At 45.6% G+C, this 24,358-nt stretch overlaps 7 protein-coding genes across 7 annotated transcripts; 5 read left to right on the top strand and 2 right to left on the bottom strand.

Annotated features, from left to right (window-relative positions):
* Positions 1–1,528: 1,528 nt before the first annotated feature.
* On the bottom strand, positions 1,529–3,061 carry N7483_012067 (uncharacterized protein; the record flags this gene model as incomplete). The annotated part of the gene is made up of 2 exons (XM_057095494.1): positions 1,529–2,301; positions 2,539–3,061. 2 exons carry the CDS (start codon positions 3,059–3,061, stop codon positions 1,529–1,531), a joined length of 1,296 nt encoding a protein of 431 aa, XP_056941465.1.
* A 3,039-nt stretch (positions 3,062–6,100) lies between these two features.
* N7483_012066 (uncharacterized protein) lies at positions 6,101–6,535 on the bottom strand (the record flags this gene model as incomplete). Its single annotated transcript, XM_057095493.1, has 3 exons — positions 6,101–6,320; positions 6,386–6,456; positions 6,512–6,535. 3 exons carry the CDS (start codon positions 6,533–6,535, stop codon positions 6,101–6,103), a joined length of 315 nt encoding a protein of 104 aa, XP_056941464.1.
* An 8,602-nt stretch (positions 6,536–15,137) lies between these two features.
* On the top strand, positions 15,138–16,411 carry N7483_012065 (putative HLH DNA binding domain protein; the record flags this gene model as incomplete). Its single annotated transcript, XM_057095492.1, has 3 exons — positions 15,138–15,196; positions 15,255–15,897; positions 15,977–16,411. 3 exons carry the CDS (start codon positions 15,138–15,140, stop codon positions 16,409–16,411), a joined length of 1,137 nt encoding a protein of 378 aa, XP_056941463.1.
* A 1,881-nt stretch (positions 16,412–18,292) lies between these two features.
* Positions 18,293–19,764, top strand: N7483_012064 (ANP1/MMN9/VAN1 family protein; the record flags this gene model as incomplete). The annotated part of the gene is made up of 5 exons (XM_057095491.1): positions 18,293–18,465; positions 18,533–19,164; positions 19,225–19,272; positions 19,328–19,543; positions 19,598–19,764. 5 exons carry the CDS (start codon positions 18,293–18,295, stop codon positions 19,762–19,764), a joined length of 1,236 nt encoding a protein of 411 aa, XP_056941462.1.
* A 1,031-nt stretch (positions 19,765–20,795) lies between these two features.
* On the top strand, positions 20,796–21,473 carry N7483_012063 (DJ-1/PfpI family protein; the record flags this gene model as incomplete). Its single annotated transcript, XM_057095490.1, has 1 exon — positions 20,796–21,473. The coding sequence occupies one exon, from the start codon at positions 20,796–20,798 to the stop codon at positions 21,471–21,473; it is 678 nt and encodes a 225-aa protein (XP_056941461.1).
* An 893-nt stretch (positions 21,474–22,366) lies between these two features.
* On the top strand, positions 22,367–22,846 carry N7483_012062 (Thiamine pyrophosphate enzyme C-terminal TPP-binding; the record flags this gene model as incomplete). The annotated part of the gene is made up of 2 exons (XM_057095489.1): positions 22,367–22,553; positions 22,641–22,846. The coding sequence occupies 2 exons, from the start codon at positions 22,367–22,369 to the stop codon at positions 22,844–22,846; spliced, it is 393 nt and encodes a 130-aa protein (XP_056941460.1).
* Positions 22,847–22,894: 48 nt separating this feature from the next.
* N7483_012061 (Thiamine pyrophosphate enzyme C-terminal TPP-binding) lies at positions 22,895–24,335 on the top strand (the record flags this gene model as incomplete). Its single annotated transcript, XM_057095488.1, has 3 exons — positions 22,895–23,336; positions 23,392–24,035; positions 24,096–24,335. 3 exons carry the CDS (start codon positions 22,895–22,897, stop codon positions 24,333–24,335), a joined length of 1,326 nt encoding a protein of 441 aa, XP_056941459.1.
* Positions 24,336–24,358: the final 23 nt, after the last annotated feature.

The following is a 24,358-nucleotide window of genomic DNA, read 5'->3' as shown; positions in this document are numbered from 1 at the left end:
GGGTACGTGAAATTAGCCCTTCTGGTAGTGTAGGCCATGTGGATTTAGTTTAGGCCCCCGGGGCCGTCCATAGCGGTGTCCACAGCGGTGGCAGGTAGGTAGTTTGGCAGGCAAGGGGGGCCAAGTTTAGATAGTACCTATGAGATGAAAGTCCATAAATGGTAATTTACAGATGAACTAGGGATGTAACTTCATGTAAGGCGGTCAGGGCCTAGCCTTAGCCCTGATTGACTGGTTAAAATTATAGTGGATATAAAGGAGGATATGAAATTCTAAATTCCAAAATTATATTAGATATATTAAACCACGGAGTATAGCAAATCACTTAAATAACACAACATTGAAATTCTAGTTGAGTGATCTAGTTGAAAAGAACGTATGTGGTCGGAAGGAGAGCAGCTCTTTTTTGGGGAAAAGAAAAACATCTTCTTCCACTAGCTACCTAGGTAGCCAACTAGAGGTCGTAAGTCCTCTAGAATTAGTTCACTCTATCAGGCATAGCAGTGCTGATTGCCGACTCGGAATTTACCCTTTCAGGAGAGGATCACCCCAAAAAAAAACTCGGCGCCCGCGGACCCGCCCCAATCCATGGATGGTATCGCGGATGGGGCCGGGTGTGCTAAATCACATTGGAAAAAAATGGTATGTATTCGTGCTGTCCGGCAGTACGCTCTGAACCCCCAACGGGACGATGGTCAGGGGACGGCTAGGAGTGAATTCAAATAGCACATGTGCAACTTGTGTATTTTTTTCAGATCGTAGGATACCTGTTCAGACTACATAGAGTAAAGAGAGGAGACCCAGTCAATATGATTGATTGAGCTTAATGCTAAAGCTGAAGATCAATGTTTAATGAGCCTTCAGACACCTGGGAGCTAAACGTATGCTACGACACGATTCTCCCAGTGCCCAGGTGACCAATGAAATTGATGCCAGTGGAAACTTTGAATCATAAACTCCGAGTCTTAATTTGCACCAGGGCTGTAGACCTACTTAATAGATATCCATGAATCATGATGTTGTTGTAAAAACCTTGGAACTTCGGAACGTTTTCAAAATGTTGTAAATTTCAAACACCCGTGGCCTGCTAGAAATATCATGTAGCAAATGTATTCGATAGCGAAGTCGGCTTCAAGTTGACTGACAAACTCTTTCTGGACCCCACTGCCTTCCAAGGTTAGCGTATGTAGATCAATTGAGCGGCCGGTGTTGGACTCTACTAGGGAGACAATATGGCATGATTTTCATGACCCATGATTGCCATTTACCTGGGTATATCTCCAAGGCTGTAAAAATTGTGGTAGTAGCTAGAGTATGAGATTGCAAAACTTCAAGTTCCGTACAGATAATACTTTTCAGTCCAATAATCTCTTTAGGTCTGATTTATTCTCGGCTAGAGTTAAGCCAGGGGAAGTTGGAGACTTTGGAGTGCTGTATCAAAATCCATTCAAAAATAAGTGAATTAAAAAGAAAAAGAAATGAAAAACAAAAGAAATGAGTGGCCATGCAGATTAACAAACGACGAAAATTAGACTGAGTGGCGAATTGAAATATCTGCCATAGGAGTATCCTCTTCTTGGACATCAACCCAATTATCAGCTTCCTCCTCTTCATCTTCTTGCATCTCAACCCAATGCGTCTCTTCTTCGGAATTTGCAACTTCTCTCGAAACACCAATGAGAACGTTAGCTGAAGGGACATCAGGAATCACCTGGGAACTCCCAAAACTGGTCCCATCCCACTCTGAACTGGCTATTGCTCTGAGATATCTGTTGCGAAGAAGCCCAAGAACCCACTTGTAGCGCCAGACCCCAAACTCTACTGAGTAATCGTCGCACACAGTATCCCAATCATTACCTACGCGTAATGCAGATTCAACAAATGGTCCACCCTCTCTCTTCTCTCTAGGTCTCAGTGGGATGGAATTTCTGTTGGTAGACACCCGGATCTCAGACCTACTAGTAACTTGAACTTGTGGCTGATGCTCATGCCGCAAAGATGCCCTGTATATGTTGAGGAATCGACTCAAAGAATTGGGACTGCGCCTCACGCGAAAAATTTCCGCGTACTCATTGGCCACGGCTGGCCACAGTGTTCCCGCATCTCGGGCTGCAGCAAGAATCATATCACCCCTCGCTAACTCTTCAGCGGATCGAGGGATGCAGTTTTCCTCAGTCGAAACCTCAATTGACGGGAGCCTTCTGCGTGGGCTAGGGATGGAGTTTCTCTCATCCGACACATGCACCTCAATTTGCCGAGGCCTTCTGCGTCGTGCCCGGGTTGATTCAAAGGGAAACTCCCCTCTGGAGTCGTTTATTATTGAATTGGAACCGGAACTTCGTGGAGATCCATTGCTATTGAATCCAGTCGTATCTCCGCCAAGATGCTCATTTTGATAAAGTGGGATGCGGCCTCCAAGCTGATATTTCAATTCTTCCAGCGCTCTGGTGATTTTTAGGAAATGCGATACAGTTTAGTGTCTTGTATTTCTTCAATCAGGCTAACTTCAGGGCTGGAGAGCATAGAGTGACCACTTACCCTGGAGGATTTGAGTCGTATTATTTACGCTTGATAGCAGGTTTGTTGTTACTTCTTCCTCTTTGCGGATGTCTTGCGGAGACGGAGGTGCACGCAGTTCTCTGATGAAAACCTGTTGAAGGGTTTTTATTTTCTGTTTTTCCTTTTCGAGGACCTTAACAATCTTCCCTTTATAAAGACAACTGTATAGAACATTGGACGATGAATCTCTTGTGAAAGCGTCAGCAGGGACTTCCTGGATGAGCTGCATCCAGGTGACCATGCTTGGAGGACTTCTGCTGCCAGTGCCACTGGACTCCTCCACTCGCGGATCACGACCCTCAAATAAATCAACTTTGAGTATTTCGAGGCTAGTTTGCGCTTCTAGAGGCTCGTTCAAGTGAAGAGCCAGGCTGTCTGACGATGACATAATCTCGAGTGCGCTTTTGATTGACTTCTGGAGGTCGTCAAGATTGATTTGGAAGCCGTGGAGATTGAGCTTTACGTCTAACTGGCGCGTTGTGAAGTTCAAGGATGACGACATCTCAGAGTCCTCTACAACAGTGAGTTCAGGTGGTGCAGAGATAGAGAGGATGAAGAGGTAGCTCAAAGAGAAGAAAATTGGAACAAGGCTGTTGTTATGTTGAGGGAAATTTACGCTTTTATACCAGCCAAGTAGGGAGACGGAAGCTCAAGAAAAAACGACTTGCAGGGGTCGGTCTTCCAAGGTAAAAATTTACCTGAAAAATCCCGCAACAAACCTCAATATTATCTCGGTCAGGCCTTCTCCCAACTAACATCTCACTCGGGTCATTTGCCTACCCCTAGTGGCCAACGCATTACCGCCACCACTCCCAACCTGCAGCTGTATTCGGTAAACTGCAGGAATGTCATTTTTGAGTCAAAGAAGAAGTCTTTTCAAAAAGCGCCACAATGTTGGGACTCGTGGACAATTTCAATGAGCTAACACAAGGATTATATGCATTATCACCAAGACTATACTCCACTAGGGAGACTATGGCGCTTGCTGATCTCAAAGCGAGTGAAAGTTTGAAAGTCATCACAGCATTGGTTCTTTGACAACCTGTACACTTGATTGATACCCTAGCAATCCATATGCAAGTCAAGGAAGAAGAAGTATAGCTTGAACTTTAAAAAGCATTAGGCGCCCCTTAGCGTTACTGTGATAGGTGATCAGAGCACGGAGTCATCACCCACCGAACCATAGCGTGTTTGTCGGCAAATGTGGTTTCTTTGTCCGAAAAAAGAGAGAGATTTATGTGATGTATCAATTTTGGGTCTCCGGGTGTCATGCCCCTGTCGCCTGGATAGCCAATAATGTTACTCTGCTATCGCCCCGAGTGGGGATTGTGACAGACAGTTGCCCGTACATCCATTTTGACCCCCATGAGATCCTTGTAGGACCATTGGATCTACGCGTCTTTTTACAAAATACAGTTAGCTGTCAAACAACTTTGAAAGTTGTGGCAAAGTTGCGTTTGAGTTCAAGTTCTTTTCAGGCATGCAGCTATCCAGACACAAAAATTACACCGAGGAGTCTGTTGAGCTTTATTATTACATTATCCCTGCTGTCTTCTCTAAACCATGTCTGTCCTTGTGTCAAATCAATGTCAAAACTTGGTGCTTTGTGGCCTAGTCTTATTGGATGGTGAATTAACATGGCTTAGCTCGTCAATTGATCATTCAAGGAGGACTAATAAGTGAGAATAATTGGGAGATAGCAGATAATACCCAGCATCAGGTAGACACCAGTAGGTGGTGGGAGATAGAGTTTGCTAGAAAAGGAAAAGAAGAAGTTGTAGTAGGTGGGAGGTGATAGCTACGTCCGGGGCCTTAGACGACCAGTATGTACCATCGGGTCAACACGGTTTAACACTAAGCATCATAGCCCAAGACAGCCCAGCACGACCAAACACATCCCAATCTCCCTTGATAATAGATCATACCCTAGGCTTTGAACTACCTGATCTCATCCTCTGTATATCACTTTCTCCCTCACTGCACGCTGCCACACAGTAGCACACCTTCCATCATCATCCGTCCATCAGCCCTGGCGATCCATATGAACACCAGTGGGTGTAGTTCTACCACACTCATAGCTTCTTCCTGCCCTGACATCTATGCGCATATCACTATATGAACGTCCACCCCAGCTGCTCCGCCATACAGCACTGGCATATCATGAGCCAGCCTACTCTCTCTAGCACGCACTACAGCCCTTGTCTTTTGCTATTGGAGCCAGGCGATATCTCATAGTCACGGATAAGGTAAGGGAACTCTATCACCTACCTAGAGGGCTACCACTACCATCACCCGTTCCGTGGCACGCACAAATGATTTTGCTAATTTCTTGAACATATTGAGGTACGATTATAGAAACAGCTACCAGCTCCAGACACGAGTCCAAGTGTCCCGTCCTAGGCATTAGTGCTAACCGTCAGAGTCGAACGCCAGAACGAAATGCCAGACACCAGTCCCAGTCCCAGCCCCAGACACCATACCAGAGCCAGAGCCAAAGTCAATATCTGAATTTTACTACAACGAAGTCTATATCCAAGCCCACCAGTGCTACCACCATCAGGGCACTTACCACTTCAACGGACTTTGCTACCGATTTTATGGCGATAGAAGGGTCATAGCTATGACAACAATTGGGTACCTTAGACACTGGGTGTACAGTATCAAGGGGTACCTAGGTATAATCCGGGTGTACAGATGACGGATGAGACTAGACCGACGGCAATCGATTTCAAAAGCAGTGAACTTTGGGGGTTAGTTGCTATGGAGGTGTATTGGAGGATGCCAGTGATCCAGGCGGATTTATAGTTCTCACTACCTCTTCCTTTCCTGGTACCACTTCTACCACGGCTATGGGTCCCTCTCGCTAGCACCTCCTTCTATTACGGTTGATCTACTGAAAACAGAGTCCTTATCCCATGTGGTTGTCTAGGACTTCTAAGTAGGTGAGCCTCTTCACTAGGACCGGAGACAGGTAGAGGGTATGCATAGCTTGCGCATAAGATATGCAATCACGATCGTGGGTAAGGGTGATTCTCAAGCCATACAGTGTATCAATATCGCTCCTGTGGGCTTGATCGCCGGTATTGATGGGGCTGGGATGGTTGTGGTTTCGGGCGTCTCAATCACAATGTATTCATCACTGGGCTCGCTCACTCGCTATCTCTTGACAGGTACCGATATCAATGATAAAATATAAGGCTCTGGACATGCCATATTCTCGATAAATTCGTAAATATCATACATGCGAATCAGAAGATCTTGTGTGGTTGAGCCACGTCAGGCATTCCCACTAGGCCCCGTCCACGCCTGGATGCGTCAATGTATAGTGCTATGGGACGAATTTGTAGCGAGAGGATATGAAGAGAGGAATAATGGCGACAGTGAGGTGAGAGATACGTCGCGCTACGCGTCCGGAGGCAAACAGCATGTGACTACCACTGGTCTGATATCCACGATAGGTTCTCGCGACTTACGACAATGGCAGATCATAAACTGAGACAAGTGGCGTGCTATTAGACTAAGGCTGGAGCTTGGCACCTTATCACACCCAGTGGACGACAAAATCGACAGTCTTATGATGCAACAGTTGCTGAGCGGCACAATTTGCGCCCATAGCGCCATACGTCGTCGCCTGCTGCGGCACTGGCACAGCATATGCCGTGGGCTGAATAGTCTGCTCCATGCCCTTGTCCTTCAAAGTTGCTGGTGTCGCAATGACATCTTTTATGAGCGCCGAAGTTTCGGGCGTACAGTCTTGGTGTCTAGGAGGTCTAATAGTTTAACCTTCTCTAGCATAGACTGCACTGTTCTCACCCAATCGTCATACTCATTCCTCGTCTCCGGTGGTCTCTTTAGCTCGGTGAGTATAACAGTCGTTGCGGTCGGGGGATTTGTAGTCTGGTCTTGGGTTGCAATCTGGTGTCTGGCATATTATCGCCAGTTACTGACTGACCTCAGGAGCAGGTTCAGAGATCATGTCCTGATGCTCGAAGGACCAAGAGTCAAATTTGGCAAATATTTGGAGGTTTTAACTTCTTACTAGCAAGGAAAGAAGAAAGGGACTCATAGCCTGCTAGGGGACTGCTATTGTGTGAGTATAAGCGTGGGAAGAAGTTGGTGACGGCCAGGATACTACTCGTTGTGCGAAGAGACCAGTATGTGGCTACCGAACCGTCTGATCTCCACAACAGATCAAGGTCTGATGAACCTGCTATATGGGCAGCTCGCTGAATAAACCTGATGGCTAAATGATAATAGATCGGAGGGGGAAAAAACAAAAAGAAACGTCCCCGGGAAGGCTCGAACTTCCAACCTCCTGATTAACAGTCAGACGCGCTAGCCAATTGCGCCACGGAGACGTACTTGTTATCGCCGTGTTTCCACATCGCGTCTCGCTGCAACATCAAATTAGGATAAAGGAAATCATTCTAGCGTTCATGAAAAGAACATATCTACGAGGAATCCGGCAAGTTGAGAGACAACTCCTACAGTGACTACCATCTGGCCCTAATATTACCAGTGCTACGATTTTCAGAAGAAGAACTGAAGCTCTCCAGGAACACTCACGACAGAAATCCATTGTTTTCTTTTATCGCGTCACGGTTGGTCCCAAGATATATAGACAGGTTAAGACCACCTGCATTATTTCTATATATCAGTGGAAGAATCTCCAATGTGCGAAGGGATTCGAATTTACTCAGCAGACAATTTTTCAAGGAGACTTCTTCAAGAAATATATACCTATTGGAGGAATCCCAATACCAAGGTAATGGTCGAACTTGAAGCCCTGGAGAACAATTCAAACTATGCCGGAGGAACAACATTTTTGAAGAAGTCCACAAGCTGACACTGCCCAGGTGTACCGGCAAGCCTGCTACATACACTCGAGGATAAATCCTTGAACAAACTGGAACTGACTCAAATTCTGAATGACCGCAGCTGGACTGGCAAGCATTGGATTGCAAGAATGAATATACATATGAGATGAAGAGGAATACAAAAGATCCAGTCCTGGAGGCTGGTGAACCATTGGGTCCACGGGTATGGCCAACGGACTGAATATGGCTACAATCCCAGGAACAGTACCACTGTTTGAAGCGACTCGGAAGCCTCAAATAGTCAAATCTTCCTACCATCAACATTTGAATGGGGCGCAACAATTCTACATCAATTGTTCTTACCAATCGATATGACAACATATTTCAAGAAATCAGGGAGTTGGTGATCGAATACTGTTTATCTCGGCGTATGTTGCGCCATACACCTGGACATAGTGGCAGCAGATCACTCCAGAAATAGTACTCGAGTTCCGATTGTATCAATCACTTTTGTCGCATGTTCATAGAGTACTTTCAACTGCATGTTTCCGACTGGCAGGAAGGACATTGAAACTACTTGAGATTTCATATCACAGGCTGAACCTTTGAGTATGATGACCCATTTGATAGGTCTGTGTCAATATTACCTCGCAAGCCGCCAGGGGATAATATACTGGGGAAGGGATACAGTGAATCTTAAGTTTGATACTGAGATCATCGACGTTACCAGTGAGAGCTCTTGAGACCTTGCTACCTGGAGAACTGTCTACTAGTATGCCTCTGAGTTATGATGACCAAATTCGGTTTCTACACTCCCAAGAAACATTGTCGTAGCAGATGTCCAAGTTTACAACTATTTTACAGCTAACAGATCCTAAATAGGCTCTATGAGGATGACTGATTATCCGACAACTCTGGAAAATTCAAGTCATTGGCACAATAACTTGGACAAACTGCCTGAGCGACATAGACCTATGCCATTGCACCACTCAGCTCCCCAATATCTAGTAAGCGGGTTAGAATGGCGGTGACTACACTGAGCATCTCTCAAATCCTTCACAAAATCTGATATCTTGAACCAGACACCGACACAAGTCTAGATCCTACAGATCCTGGGCATCAGAAAAAAAAATTCAAATTTAGCCAACGCATTCACGAAGTCCAAAATCCAAAGTACAATTGATACGTATTCCACATAAGCCGAAAAATGAACAAAAAAGCCACAATCCCTCACAATCAGCCTCCAGTAAGATCATGATACTAATCAGACCGCCACAACCCAAGAATAAGAAAACCGTACTAAGTTGTTTCAGATAAGAAAAAAGCTCCGAACAAAAGCAAAGCCTAGAAACGGCCTCAAAAAAAGAAAAAGAAAAAAAATCCCACACCTCACATTAGACGAGCCGTTTCTACGAATCCTGATCATGATGCATACTGGTAAGCGAACCAGGATTGCCTTTTTACAAGCTAGTTTAGTACAAACTCGGAGTACTCCGTACTTATTTGGACCTCTAAATTCGAAGCCAACCCATACGAAGTGGAGTTAAGGATGTGTTGTCAAGCTAGGTGTGATATACTGCACTTATCTGCATGGCTGGTAAGAACCACTGGCAAGGGAAAAAAGTATATGAGAACGGCAAACTTGTTGAACTTAACTATTTTAGCTACATGTAACTAAACTAGGTAACCATCTCAATGGTAAAGCGGGGCTTAAAACTCTGGAAGATTCTCCCGACCACAGAGATATTAGACGAATCGATCGCGATCGTGAATTTTGGGGGTTGGGAGTGGAATTATACGGGGAAGAATGCATGAGGAACTCCGATTAGATACTAAAGAGGAGAAGTTGAAGGGTTGATACGAGTAATCGTCATTGAAGTAGAATCAATCGTAAAGAAGAAAAAAAAAATTTCAAAAAAGGTATTCTCCGCTCGTTTCGACCCCTCAACAGGTCTTCCATGTGCGTCTCAGGTCAGTTTCGGTGTCATGCAGCAAATGATGTGGATGTATCGAATCCACCATAGATCAGCCGTTCGTTATCCGATTCGAGGCTTAGATGGGGATTTTATCGAGCTAAGCGGGAGGCTGGTGGACTCTTAATGAGGGAACCAGGAATTGGGAATTGAGGTCGAGGTCGAATTCTCGTACCGAAGATTCTTAATTCAGTTATTCAAGTCAATGCACCTGGTAACAGAATGGATCGAAGGATTCTTGTCTCCATATTACTTGACTTGATTGGGTTCGGTTAGTTGGCCAGAATGATCGATGATCGCTGATCGACCACTAAAGTGATTCTGGTGGCTGGTAATGGATCATGAAAATCTCAATGAGATCATATTCGATCACGAAAACCTTGGAATGATAGAAATATCATTTTTGATATTGAAAAGCAGGAACAATAATATGCACATATCGGATAAATAAAGAGAACAAAATCATTGTTTGTGTGGATCGCGGGATCTTGCCCGCTGTTATACGTAGTGTGCATGAGCAGTGCAGAAGGAACTGATTTCTCCCCACTTAAACTGGATACTGGATCGAGGCAATTCTCATCAGAGCCATGATTCATAGACCGTGGCTGCATGTCCGGAAGGTTTCATGTAGGAACCAGAGAGAGTATTGACAGGTCGTTCTTTGAGCGGGAGAAAAATTGGGTTTCCTAGTCGCGATGAATCCAGGTTGTTGTGGCCATTTAGGATCTGTTCGTGAGAACAAAAGTCTCTGATTGCTTGGTTGTCTGTGCCGGATTTAGTGCTTCTGATGTTTCCTTTCTGGTGGGTTTAATGGGTCCCTTGGAAGAGAGGATTTACCTCCAGCCACCTTTTTCTTTGGGTTTCTTGGTTGTTTAAACTTTGATGGACTTAATTCTCAAGGTCAATATCTTTCAGATCCCGAACAAGACCGAATTGAGAGTCTATTGATGAGATGGATAAGCTCAAATGTGTAAGCTGTTTAGTTTTTAGACAATAGAACATCGTACTTGGAAAGTGAATCGGGGTAATCGGGCGATGCCAAGGTGCATAACGCAGGAATCCAAATTGGGACATCTAGATAGGCCATATTATGGATATGAAAATCAGAATACTCCATCAGATCCAATATATGGAGATCAATGAGTTGGTCAAAAGTCTCTTTCTAAGGTTCTCGCAGTAGCTTAGAACCTGCTTCAAGTGTTGGTACTCCTCACAAGTACGAGTTACGAGAAAAAAACCACCATGTGGATCGGATAAAAGGACGATGAGTTGTCCTCTCGTGGTAGAAGATACGTGAGGAAAAGGACGTGGCAAGGAAAAATTTAGATCGTGGACTTTTCTGCCGGTGGCTGCGCGTTCAGATCCTTTTGTCATCTTAGAATAAGGAGTTCAAGGGTACCTGAATGAAGATGCAATTCGACCCATAAAATTTACGTCCCGCCTTGCATTGGATCCAATTTGTGATCCAGGTAATGGGGATTTCTTGATGCCTCGAGCGCTCGTACATCGATCGCAGCTTGCAGCATGTACATGTAGGAACCCAAAGTTTCACCAAGAAATTTACGATCGAAGGGGAACTCCACGGGCTTTGAAAGTATCTCGGGGAAGAGAGAATAATGTACGTATCAGATGCGGCAAATTTGACTTCCGGAAGAGATGAGAGATTCCCAGAATAGATGATAATGTGCCTAAGTACTACTAGATCTGTATGCTACCTATGATCCTTGCAGGGTTCCGGTGGCTAAATGGGGCTACTCGGGGAATAAATGGGCTATTTTTGAGGATCCTCTTTGGAGGCTTTTTTTTAATGTCTCGGAGAGACTGCAGTATAGCAGCAACATCCTGGAAGATATTGTAATTTCCTTTTTTCTAAGCAATCTACAATGTACGAAAAATACATGATGCGATGCGATGCACTGCACTCCGTACTTTGGCATGATCTTAGAAACCCCGGAAATGGCAAATGGCATAGGGTTTAATGATCCGCACAGGCGATGACGTTTTGAATCTGACCCATTGCCCTTGCTGCAATTGCCTCATCGATAATATCGATAATATGTACGAAGTGAAATTATTGTGTGTATGGTTCTATTCCATGTTGGGAATGATTTGAGAGAGTGTTCCAAGGTTTTGTCGATGCTCAGATACAATAGCATCACTATTGGTCTATTTCATGTTTTGTCATGATCAAATGGAGAATAAAATGTATCCCTTTCTATGACCCGTGCGTCCACATTGAACAATGTGGACTAGCACGAGTGAACCGTACGTGGTTTCCACTGAACTGGGCAGCAGATGGATCTGGATCAGCGGGGCGAACAGCATCCACAGTGTACTCCCGTATCCGCAGTTGCAGTGTGAAGCAAATCCCGGAAGGATAATCAATGTATAGATCCGATCTTGAACTGAAGAAATCGATCGTAGACCACGTAATTGATGAACCGGGAAATGTCGTATATGTGGGCTCTGGTACAGTAGCTTGTAGTAGAAAGTATCTACCAGATCCAAAAGCTCTTGCAGCGGTTGAAGTGAGGTGCATGAACCCGTACTGCGTACTCCGTACTTTTGGACGCTTGGCAGATCTCCATCTTGTGGGGTGGAGATCAAGATGAGTAAAGTCATAACCGAGAGAAGAAAATCTTTGAATGCAAAAAAACAATGGTAAAGATGATTCTGTAAATCCAAATTAAAATCGAAGAATAATAATACCTATTTCGTACACTTATCCTTTGCCCCGCTATGTCACCGGTGACGGTTGAAACTTGACAGGTCTCGAGCGGGGCTTAGCTGAGGCAATTACTGGATAATTATTGGAAATAACTTGGCTTTAGGAGGACCAAACTACGAAGACTATTGGTCTGTAAGTCAAGAAAAGACAGGCGAAACCACGGATCAGTCTGGGCCCTGCACCTGGAGCCGCAGCGGATAACCCCGTTTCATGCTGTGTAATGAAGAGATGCAAAATCAAGTTCATCTCCACCACACAGATCGTAAAAGACCGGGATGTTTAAACCTCAAGTACGAACCATCCATCTATCAGTTTGTCCCTGAGATCAGAAAAAATGAGGAGATCTCAAAACCTGGGAACAGGTTTGTAGCTCTGATCTCTGATTATGAACTCAAAACCGACCAACCGGTTGGCTTGTCGATTGATCCGGACTGCATAGACTGGGCGAATCTCCCTGCACGTCACTGAAAAGGGTAATCAGGGAGAGGCAAATGTCCGAAGATCCTTGGGACCAATGGGTCCGGGGGACTTTCGGAATTGGAGTAGACTTTGTCTGATCTTGAGATGGTTCGTGCCTATGATTCACTGCCCTCAAGTGCTCCATCTGCAGCCGCTGCGTGCCCACCTGCACCACTGCACACTTATGCTAGACGCAGCCGCGGGACTTCAAGAAGATTCCGTATGCAAGTTTCAAAAATTGGGTCTGGAAATAAGTTGCGTTGCGTACTAGTACTTTGTGTAGGGATAAAAAAAGGGAAAAGCGGAGTCACCCATTCATACATAGTATACCGCGGATCATGATATTACTAAAACCAAAATTATATTGCCATTGTCTCACCTATATCTTTTTAATCACCCTTTAATAATTAGACTATTCAAATCTTCGAGTCATGATAAATCTCAGGGGACTTCGGAGACTGATTTCCAGAACGTGGGGACTGCGCCCCCTCAATCATGGACGCCTGGACCTCAAGCGGGAGAAATATGACAGCTCTGATATACTAGTAAGCCGGACCCTGTTAGTCGACCCACTTTCACAATTTAGCGAACTCAGCAGCACGGGATAATGAGGATAAAAGGCAAAAGAAGTAATAACTCTTAAAAAAAAGTCATTTATTTTCCTAGATTTAGGAAAATTTATTATTGAAGCGTGGGGCGATTTCAGTAGAGGAACGTGCAACTTGAATTGTTAGGGTTCCAAGGCTATTGTTTTTTGCGCTATGACTTGCCCAGGGACTAACGACGCCAATTTGTCTGTGTGTTATGGTTTTGTTCATTCCAAATCAAATCTTTTCATCTGGTTGGATGACTGACAGGACCTTTATCCTGGTCGCTGGGTCAGCCTAAGACCCAAGTCAGCGGTTTTCCTCGAGTGATGATCCTCTCACCTTTCCCCATGGATCATGATTCGTTTGCCCTAGGTATCTGATCCATTGTTAGCGTTAGGAAACGCTTTAGATTGTATGACACCATCTGATCTGTAGATCTCATTTGTTCTAATTATCTTACACTAATTAGTAGGTACTACCTGGGTAAGTAACAGCATTTGAATTTTTTTTCATATTCAAGTTCAAGCCTCCTCGCATGTCACACCATGAAGTTTCTATCTGTAATCCTTGCTTGATTTTATTTGGTTTTAGGGTGATTCTATTTCATAGATTAATAAGAGATTGGTAGGTTCAAGTTTTGCAGACGATCATAGATTTGAATTACCCCTTGTTCCTGACAAGGCCATAGTTCTCCTGAATATCAACGCAGGAGATCGAAAGCCAATCTCTCGGAGTACACTGTACCTACGGATTACATGAAGCATGTTCCCTGCAACTATGCTACAGTAGGTGTTTCATGATTTATCCAAATTGAAGCACTTTAGTGGAGATTTTCAAAATTTGATCTGGAATATGCAAGTTAATCTGTTGGGATCCATTCTGGAAGATATTTCCTACGTTGCCTCTTTCTACTAGTATTTTTTTTATATTTTCTATTTTCTATTTTTTTCTTTTCTTTTTTCCCGTTTTATCTTTTCTTTTAATTCATTTCTATACATCATATGTGTTAGTTTTTACCTGTACCTATGTTCGTCTGTTAATTTTTTTTTCAACCCAGCGTAGTTCATCTAAATAGTACCTAAAGTTGATAACTGGTCCAAACATCACCACATGGACCCCGGAAGATTTTTGATCTTGGTTTGATCTGGTTCCCCAGTGAACAATGCACGGCGATGACTCCAACATAATCCCATTAATTGATAACTATTGATGTAAGGGCAACGCCGCACTACCCCTAAAAGACTTCCCCGTGTCGATCACGATACCACCAGACCGGTGACAAATCAAGGGCCAGGGATCCTCATCATGAACCTTTCTCTTGGGGCGGGATCGTGCTTCGATGATTCGCTGATCTCATGATTTATGACTATGATACTCCTCTGTGCAGGATGTGACAGATACTCGACATCTCCTCCATCGTTCTCTGACGCTTCTCCCGAAGTGGGTTTAGGTGGTCCACAGTCCGGGAGGCGAGGCTCGCTTCCCCGTCGTGACCGTGGGTCTACGCATGCACTATGTACAGTATCTTTCTGTATGACATCCCGGTCTTCCGCGCTTGGGATGATCGGCCTTGATCATGGTTCCCCTCCCTGGGCTCGGAGACGTACGAATCCCCAGAGTTTGAATGTGAGATATAGTCGCTCCACTCAAAAGTACTCCCCCCTCTCCAGCATGGCCATCTACATATAAACCCATGCATCCAACCCCGGTTCGCATGTTGAATTGTCTCATTCATTGTCTTCGCCTCGTGTGGATCTCGATCCCTTCCGCCTTCTTTGTCTATACTCCGTATCTGGCTACCCTTGGTTGACTTACACGTTGTCTTTGTGTATATACAACATTGCCATTGTCTTATATCATCTCGCCCTTTACTCTTCGACCCTGTGTGAATATCTTGCTTGTTCAGTATATAGATTCTTACGGCTTCGACTCGACTTCATCGACCGTCTACCAGTGCACATATCACAACACATACATCATTTTACCCACGCAATATCATTCACGATCCACCATGATGTATGAAGAGATGGGTTCTATGATTGATGAAATTCCTCGCCGCTGTTCGCTCCCGTGAGTTCCCACACATTGCGAATCTATATTCTATTCGAAGTCTAATCAAGATCACCAGCTCGCTGAAATCAGCTACTTCTGGTATGACTAGCTCTGACCTGGGCGATGAGCGCCGCCTGCCTCCTCTTCCCCGTGTGGACCCACTGCCTCGCGGTCCTTTCAATCTCAATCCATTCCATGCTAAGGAGGCATTTCCTCCTAGCACCCCGGGGCCTCAGGACACATTCCACTTCAAGTCGCCATGGTCTCAGGCTGGCAGTGATCAGATTGTGACACCTCCCTCTCCAGCCAACTCTGCTGAAAGCTCTTGGCAAGAGTCCTTCACTACTCAAAAGACTGTTGCATCCGAGTGGACCAACGATCTCTCTCAAAATGAGATTATGGCTCTGGTTGCCCCAACAAACATTAACCGTAAGCAACCTCTGCAGCAGCTCTGCGGACGCAAGCGCAAGGGCAGCTCTGACTCCCCTGATCCCGATGATCAGCGCGAGAAGCACCGCATTGCCGAGGGCAATCGTCGCAAGAACCTCAGCCAGTTGCACCGTGAATTGGATAGCCGTATCCATGACTTTTTCTTAGAGCGCGCTGGCTGGAACCCATCTAAGAGTCTCCCCCAGTCCAAAGAGCATATCGTCCAGGGTGCTGTCTACCTCATTGACTTCATGCTGGCTATCATTGTCCACTTGATCCGCCAGGAGCAGGTGACCCCCCCAGCTCTCGGAGAAGCTGCAGCCACAAGTCCGCTGCATGCAATTACAACAACTAGTCTCTTCCCTCCAGCAACAAAACCAATCAGCCCAGCAGCAGCTCCGTGCTGCCAAGGCCGAGAATGATCTTCTGGCTGATCGCAATCGTGCTCTGGAGTTCCAACTCAAATCCTACGAACAAATGTTTCGCTCCCCCAAGCCTGAGGCTACCAGTCCTCGCCCTCTGGTCGAAGTCCCTGAGCACAAGCGCCAAAAGAAGGGTCTTCCAGGACTCCAGGTCTTCTGTGACGAGATCAGGACCAATAGCAATGGTCCTGAAGCATCCATGCACCACGAATCCCTGCACAGCGCCACATCGCAATCATTCAGCTCGTCCCAATCATTTGGCTCATCCTTTCTCAGTTCCACACCCCCTACAACTGGACCCTCTTCTCCCGCTTTCCTCTCCTCGCAGCCTTCCTTCCACTTTCCCACATCGCGCCGTACATCTCTCATCCCGTCGCCTTAAGTCTGCAGCCAATCATGATCCTGATGTTTGATGATATTCTTCCCCTTTGCTTTCTCCACGTCAGAGTTTCTTTCATCTCCATATTTTGCCCCTTGCAGACAGAATCGCCCCTTCCCCTTCTGCTCTGGGGTCGATGATAACTTTGACTTTGAATATTCCGCTCTGTTTTGATCGCTGCATTGTGCCCTTAGCGTGTCTGCATTGTAACAATAGCTGAATTTTTCCGGAGGTTCGAGGTCCCCTATTGCTCGATTTGATTTTTGCCTTTTTTGATCTTTTGATTCTTATCTTTCGTTGGACCTTTGTTTTTGTTTTTCTTTCTTCTTCAATCTGTTAAAAATGGGTGGATTCTTGGTTCTCTTTTTCTTATGTCTATTTTCATTGGCGCTTTGTTGATATGGGTATATACGCTGGATGGATATTTGATCTTATTTCATTTGTTTATGAGTATTTTCTTTGTTGATATTGCCAAAAAATATATTGGACAACATAATCTTTGAATATCTTCTCTTGCCATGAATCAATGGTAAATTCAGTAGTGTCACTGCCTAGTTGCCACTTCCAAGGTTGAGCACTGTTTACAACATTTGAATGGCTTCGAAGGCAACCACACATCCTGGTAATTGCATCGGACTGGCTTGAACGCTGTAGCGCTGATTTTCTGAGGTCAAGGTTTGTGATAGATCATGTTGTTTTGTTTATTTCGGCTTTAAGTCACCCGTGCACCCCTGCATATACCTCGAGTCATGGATTGAAACCCTTATCATGATTCAAAGCCCAGGTGTAACTCGAGAATACCAAGCAGCACAAGAAATAGCAAGTAGTGCTACATGTACAAGCAATACATATAGTCACAAAGGTCATCAGACTTAAATTTGATGTCCTGATATCCCATAATAGCCATTGGGAGAACAGGCCAGATCATCCAGATGTCCACTCATGCATCCAATATCGATGATTACTACTAGTAGTTGCTCATCTATCATCTAAAATCAAATATTGCAGATGTCATTACCAGACCCAATTATATAACCGAGATTGTGGGGAAAATCCCCATGTCTTAGGTTTATTCGACTGGACCCTGCCAGTGGATAGGAATATAGTCTAATTCATAAAGAACCGAATATTCGTCAATTCTCTGATTCAGTCCATGTTAATCTGAGCATCAAAATCCTTGCTGTGAGACGTGATAATAAGGGGCGCCTAACGCCACACCCGTGGCCAGACCCCAGCACGTCAGGGACACGCAATGGTCCAAATGAAAAAAAAAATTGCGCCAGGGGATAAGTTCAGATTGAAGTATTCTAAACAACTCAACTAGACCTTATGAACTATCATGAATTGTAGTATAATTTGAACTTGATACTCTATAATCTTAGGGTAAATTGTTCAGGTAAGGATATCCGTGCTATAAATAACACGCAGGGTCTTTTCCGCGTTAACTAAAATTTGGTGCCAAGTTCCTGTCAAGAGATGAAAACTATATAGAAAATCATATAAAATTATGAACAATGCAAAATAAATCAATCAAGATCTAATTCCTATGTAAAAACAAAGATAATCTCTCATGAATACTGTACTCTCTCCCTGTAGATCAAGCGGAGTGTCGATTTTACCCGTTCCCGCTTCTTCCCCCGACGATCCCGTCTTCATTTTCCCTTCCTCCCTATCTGTCCACACCAAGTTGAAAAAAACCGCCTCCAATCTTCAATCTCTCTTGTCCTTCTGCGCGTCCTTTGAAGGCCTCACTCGTTTGGTCCGCAAGGGGTTTTCGACGGGCCTGCCCAGCGATCGAGACCCCCGGGATCGTCGCCGCTCCGGCTCCTGAAAGTCCAGAATCTCTCACACATTTCCCTATTCACCTCAATCTGCATACACACCATGTTGCTCCCTAAGGATGGAGTTAATTGGAAGTCCGCGAGGGCGAACCTACCACCATGGAGGGCAGTCCTTGTTCTCCTGACACGGACTCGATTTTTGGTCTCCGTGGCCGTTACTGGTCTGGTCATTCTGCTGTGGCGTGGCGTCAGCAGGTCCGCGTCGGAGATGCAAAAGTATGCAGAATCTCCCTTGGATGAATATGAATCAACAGAGCCGCCGTTACTAACGACTTCATTCTAGTTTCTACTGCTATGGCTCCTCCAAGTCGCCGATGGAAATGTCCATCAATGAGATGGTCGAGTGGAACGCTCACGCCCAGACCCCTGTCCTTTTCAACCACCATGAACCCTACGAAGTCAACAACACCTCCATCGCTGAAGTGGATCTGAATCCCATCGTCTCCTCTACTCAGGCTGTCTCCAACCGTGAGCGCGTGCTCATCCTTACCCCTCTGCGCGACGCTGCCCCCTACCTCGAGAAATACTTTGATCTCCTCTACAAGTTGACCTACCCTCACGAGCTCATCGATCTGGCTTTCCTGGTTGGTGACACTAAGGATGACACCCTGGCTAACCTTGCCTCCGAACTCGACCGCATCCAAAACCACGCCGATGAAAAAATTCGTTTCCGCAGCGCGACCGTTGTCCGCAAGGATTTCGGCTCCGATGTTGAGATGAGCGTGGAGGAGCGTCACGGTTTTGCCGCCCAGGGACCTCGTCGCAAGGCCATTGGTCGTGCCCGTAACTACTTGCTTTACTCGGCTCTTAAGCCGGATCACTCGTGGGTTTACTGGCGTGATGTCGATATTGTGGACTGCCCCGAGCGCATTCTGGAGGACTTCATGGCTCACGACAAGGATATTCTTGTTCCTAGTATGTGAACCTGGTCGATATCTTTGATCATGTTACGAGTTTCCGCTAACTAGAACTTAGACATTTGGTTCCATCGTTACCGGGATGGTCGTGATGTCGAGGGTCGCTGTATGTTAACCCCACATTTTTTCCAATCACTTCTCCCTTTACTGACTTCTTCCAGTTGACTACAACTCTTGGATCGATTCCGACAAGGCTCGCCGTTTGCGACAGACCCTGGACCCTGATACCGTCCTCGCTGAAGGTTACAAGGAGTACGACACTGGCCGCACATACCTCGTCAGCATGGGTGACTGGCGCAAGGACAAGGATGAGGAGGTTGAGCTGGATGGTATTGGTGGTGTGAACATCCTCGTCAAGGCCGATGTCCACCGTTCTGGTATGTCGCAAAATGCTTCTTATTTCACAGTATTTCCTCTGATTTGATCCCCAGGCATCAACTTCCCCTCATACGCATTCGAGAACCAGGCCGAAACCGAAGGCTTCGCTAAGATGGCCAAGCGTGCCGGCTACCAAGTCGTTGGTTTGCCCAACTACGTGGTCTGGCACATTGATACCGACGAGAAGCCCGGCAACTTGGGAGACCGCAAGGCGTACTAATTTGCATCCGTTGCATAGGGCAATTCCATGGCTACAAAGTTGATCTTTGAACGTGGACTTTGTCTTCCTCGTCTTCGATCCACCCTCCATTTTTTCTGACCGTACGGAAAACCTCCACGGCATCTCGTCCAGGAGATATACGGTTCACATACCCATACCACTGTGATACATTCCTGCATTTGTCTTTATTCATGTTTCTTTTTTTTCCTCCTTCCTTTCCATACTGGAGGGTTGTTTCGTGACGGAAGCTTAATGATTTCCATAATCCGCTATCTTCGTGTCGCGTTCTAGGGAGTGTGTATTTGTTAACCTTGGCGCTCGGGGGAAAATGTTGTTTGGCAGGATTACAGGTCTATAGAGTTCGTCAGTCCTTCAGACCTTGATATACAGAAATTGTGCTCTGATGGCGAGTATTCCCTTTCCTCTTTGGAGGGAAATGTCTATGGTGATGGATTTCGCCGTTTTCTTATATGTTTATTTCAATGTTTCCTACACTCATAGGGACCGAGAATCGGACCGTTATTATCATGTCTTGTCTAGCCTTGTCTGCACATGTGTACTCACGGATCATGGTCTCAGCTAACATGGTCAGGACTCGGATCATGATATCAAGGGATCGGTCCTGTAGATACTAAATTGTATGACCTTGAGTTTAATGAAAGCAACATTGATTTATGTACATTTCAGTCAATTCTCTCACTCATCTAAGTAAGCATAAGATCTTACAGCCAAATGCAACCGTTTATCCGTCTTAGGCGCCCAATGCAGACGGGAGACCAATAGTAATGCCGCCCAGGTGGTAAGGCAAGCAAGGCTCCAGATTGAAAGTACTGGAGGTTTGTAATCAACTGTAGTACCATGACCCCGGGCCCTCTGGTTCAAATCAGTCATATATAATACATCTACTCGTCCTAAGATCTTCTTGTTTTGTAGCACTAGCAAATTAAGTACATTGAAATATCTTCAAGCTTTCCAAGCTCTTCTTCTTCTACCATGACAGGTATACCCCCATATAATCTATCAAACACTATATGGCCCCACATAGACATCTACTAAAACTCACAGACCAACCTCTACGCATCGGCGTAGCCCTCTTCCCAGGCTTCCAAGCCCTAGACGTCTTCGGACCTCTAGACTGTCTAAACACCCTCTCGAAACTGCGCCCTCTGACTCTAACCCTCCTCTCCTCAACCCTCGACCCCATCTCTACATACCACCCCGAAATCTCAAACGCCATATCCCAAAGTGTCGTCCCAACAAGCACCTACAAAACAGCCCCACCCATCGACCTCCTCCTTGTACCAGGAGGCCAAGGTGCCCGAGGTTCAGATGCCGCAGTTCTCGAGGTAATTGAGTTCATAAAAACTGTATACCCAAGCCTGAAGTACCTGGTAACAGTATGTACCGGCTCCGGACTCGCAGCTCGGGCTGGGGTTCTTGATGGGAAACGCGCAACGACGAACAAGCGTGCGTGGAAAGAGACTGTAGCTGTGCGGGACGCTGTGATTTGGGTACCGGTGGCGAGGTGGGTGGTTGATGACAAGGTTTGGAGCTCTGCGGGGGTTAGTGCAGGGATTGATGTGATTTTAGCTTGGATTGCGGAGTATTTTGGGGAGAAACTTGCGAATGAGGTTTCGGAGAGAATTGAGTATACTAGACAGCTTGATTCGACGGTTGATGCTTTTGCAGAGTTGTATGGGTTGGTTTGAAACAGAAATGGGTGGTTATCTCAATTTTATATAGTAGGGATGAAATGAAATGAGATATGTACAGGATAAACCGTTCTTTCTGGTAGAGAATCATAAATAGCCTGAATCTGCGAGAGACTCATCTATGATCCGTTCACAGATTTTAGGTCCTTCCAAGGTTGTTCTTTCCATAGCTTTTTGGCCTCTCTACATGCCATCAGAGGGAGCATCTATTTCTTTGCCGCTTATGAGGACCTGCTAGCGAAGGGCATGTCGCGTATGTGCAACTATCTTGGGTTCCTACCTATCTAGGGCATTAAGAAATATCTCCGCATGTTTATCGGACGAAAATGACGACAATTACTAGGTACTCTGAGGTAGTACGTCTTGATAACTGCAATATCCGATGATGATTTAATAATATGATTTCAAGTCGTTGGATATGCACTCTTAGGTGGCTAAGTGAATGTACGTCTGTGGAGTGATGCAATTTCCATATGCAGTTTATAACCAAGCAAATTTCCGTCCAGATGTCACAGACAGTCTTCATCAAATTCTACCAGTGAGTTCTTATCATCACGCGGGGTAATTTAAGGCATCTTGCTTTATCATTCTGCAGATCCTATGCCCTCCAGTGCTGGAGGTTTATACTTTGCCAATGCTTACCGTCACACCTGGCATAGGATTGTGCAAACTATCTTGTTCCCTAAGCATAATTTGGTAATGAAATGAGCTTCTGCTAGCCATATGCATGGATGGTCCCGAGGTCCATGGTCATTTTGAACTCTAGCTGCGTTATTTAAAGAGCATGTTCATCCCACCATGAAGGCACTCAAAGACTCAAACCAAGATCTACTCAGATATCAGCCTTAGAACCACCTCACTCCGAGTCCTAGCGGTCAGCAGCCTTGACAATGAAACATCAAATAGCTCCGGTTGCTTCTTCAGAATTTGCTTTGAATGAAGCCCCGCCTTGTCCTTCGAATCATCCTGCTGAATGGGGCAATGAGCTGAAGTATGCTCCCGGTCCATCCCTAACGGGTATGCATGGGGGCCAAATTGTGTGTGAGATGCTCCGAAGACATCATGTTAGGTTTATTTGTAAATTAATCCAAAGTCCACTGCTGTAACCTACTCAGAAGTTAGTATTTAAGACACAGGAAATAACTAGATAAAAAAAATGAGCAGTTGGAATCAGCGGTGGGGCAATTATGCCAGTCTTTGACGCACTGCACAACAATTCCCATTTTGAAATTGTTCTTCCCCGACATGAGCAGAGGGCAAGTCATATGGCGCAGGGATATGCCCGCATCTCCAAGAAGGTGGGAGTTCTTTTGGTCACCTCAGGACCGGGTGCGACCAACCTTGTGACGCCTTTACAAGATGCACTGTAAGATGGCACCCCCTTGGTCTCTCTTACCGGGGAGGTACCTACATATGCCATGGGTACGGATGCCTTTCAAGAGGCAGATATAATTGGTTTTACGACCCCATGCACAAAATGGAATATGGTGGTTCGAGACATCCGAGATCTTCCCGCCCAAATGAACGATGCATTTCGAATTGCCATGAGTGGACAATCTGGTCCCGTTCTAGTGGCATTACCCAAAGATGTGACTAGTGCAGTTCTTGAGGATGCTATCAGATTGACTCCGTTTCAGTCCATTCCCACGGTAGTATATTGCCCTGTTTTACAATCTGATGTCTTCAAAGCCAATCGATCAGCAAGCATCCAAAGATGCGCAGAGCTTATCAACGTAGCTCAGAAACCCGTCATCTATGCAGGCCAAGCCCTCCTTATGCGTACAGAGGGCCGCAGAGTATTAGCACAGCTGGCAGAAACTGCCTGCCTGCCGGTTACCGCGAGTCTTCTTGGCCTTGGATGTTTTGATGAGCGGGATCCCAAGTCACTTCGGATGCTGGGAATGCATTGGCACAGTTTATGCTAATAAGGCAATCCAAACTGCTGATTTGATTCTCACTTTGGGCCCACGCTTTGATGATCGTGCTATTGGAGACCCCACTCGCTTTGCCCCTGCTGCGAGGAAGGCTGGTAAAGAACAAAGGGGAGGCATTCTTCACTTTGAAATACACCCTCCTCATATCAACAAGGCCATCAAATGCAATGACTTTGTCCTTGGGGATGTTACCGAGGTGCTCACTGAACTGCTTCCTTATTTTCAGAAGGTGGAGAGCAGGCCCAACTGGATGGGCCAGATTTCTGATTGGAAAAAGACATACCCAATGCAGGCAACCATTCCGCAAAGCACAAATATATCTCCCAAATATGCGATCATGCTCCTGAGCGAACTTACCGAGATGACAAACAAGCGGACGATTATTACCACTGGTGCCGGATCCCATCAGATGTGGACAGCTCAGTACTTCCGATGGACTGGAAATTGTTCGCTGGTCACTTCTGGAGGAGCAGGGACAATGGGATTTGGTATTCCTGCCGCCGTTGGTGCCCAACTTGCAGAACCCGACGCAATGGTTATTGATATTGATGGGGACGCATCCCTGAGTATGTCACTGCACGAGATGGCGTCAGCCGTGGAACGCGGACTTCCGATCAAGATTTTGGTGATCACTAATAATGTGCAATCTATGATCGCCCAGTGGCTGGATCTTTATTTTGGGTAGCGACATGTCGGCGTGCATCAACGAAACCCAGACTTTGTGAAGGTGGCTGATGGTATGGGCTTTAAAGCTCAGCGATTAGATGCTATGGCTGATATTGAAGCTAAACTTGAGTGGTTTATTCACTCAGAGGGGCCAGTCTTGCTAGATGTCCAGGTGGACGACAAGATTCCCGTGCTTCCATGGGTTCCTACTGGTAAGTCACTGGATGAGATGATCATCGACGCCATCCAGCTGCCTTGACCTATTCTTGCAAACATCACTGT

The sequence above is a fragment of the Penicillium malachiteum genome (genome assembly GCF_028827825.1).
Source record: "Penicillium malachiteum strain IBT 17515 chromosome Unknown utg000005l:1.0-9002435.0:326005.0-9005861.0, whole genome shotgun sequence".
In the NCBI taxonomy this organism is placed as follows: Eukaryota; Fungi; Ascomycota; class Eurotiomycetes; order Eurotiales; family Aspergillaceae; genus Penicillium; species Penicillium malachiteum.
The sequence above is the reverse complement of the archived record's forward strand: the minus strand, read 5'-3'. Positions and strand labels throughout refer to the sequence as shown.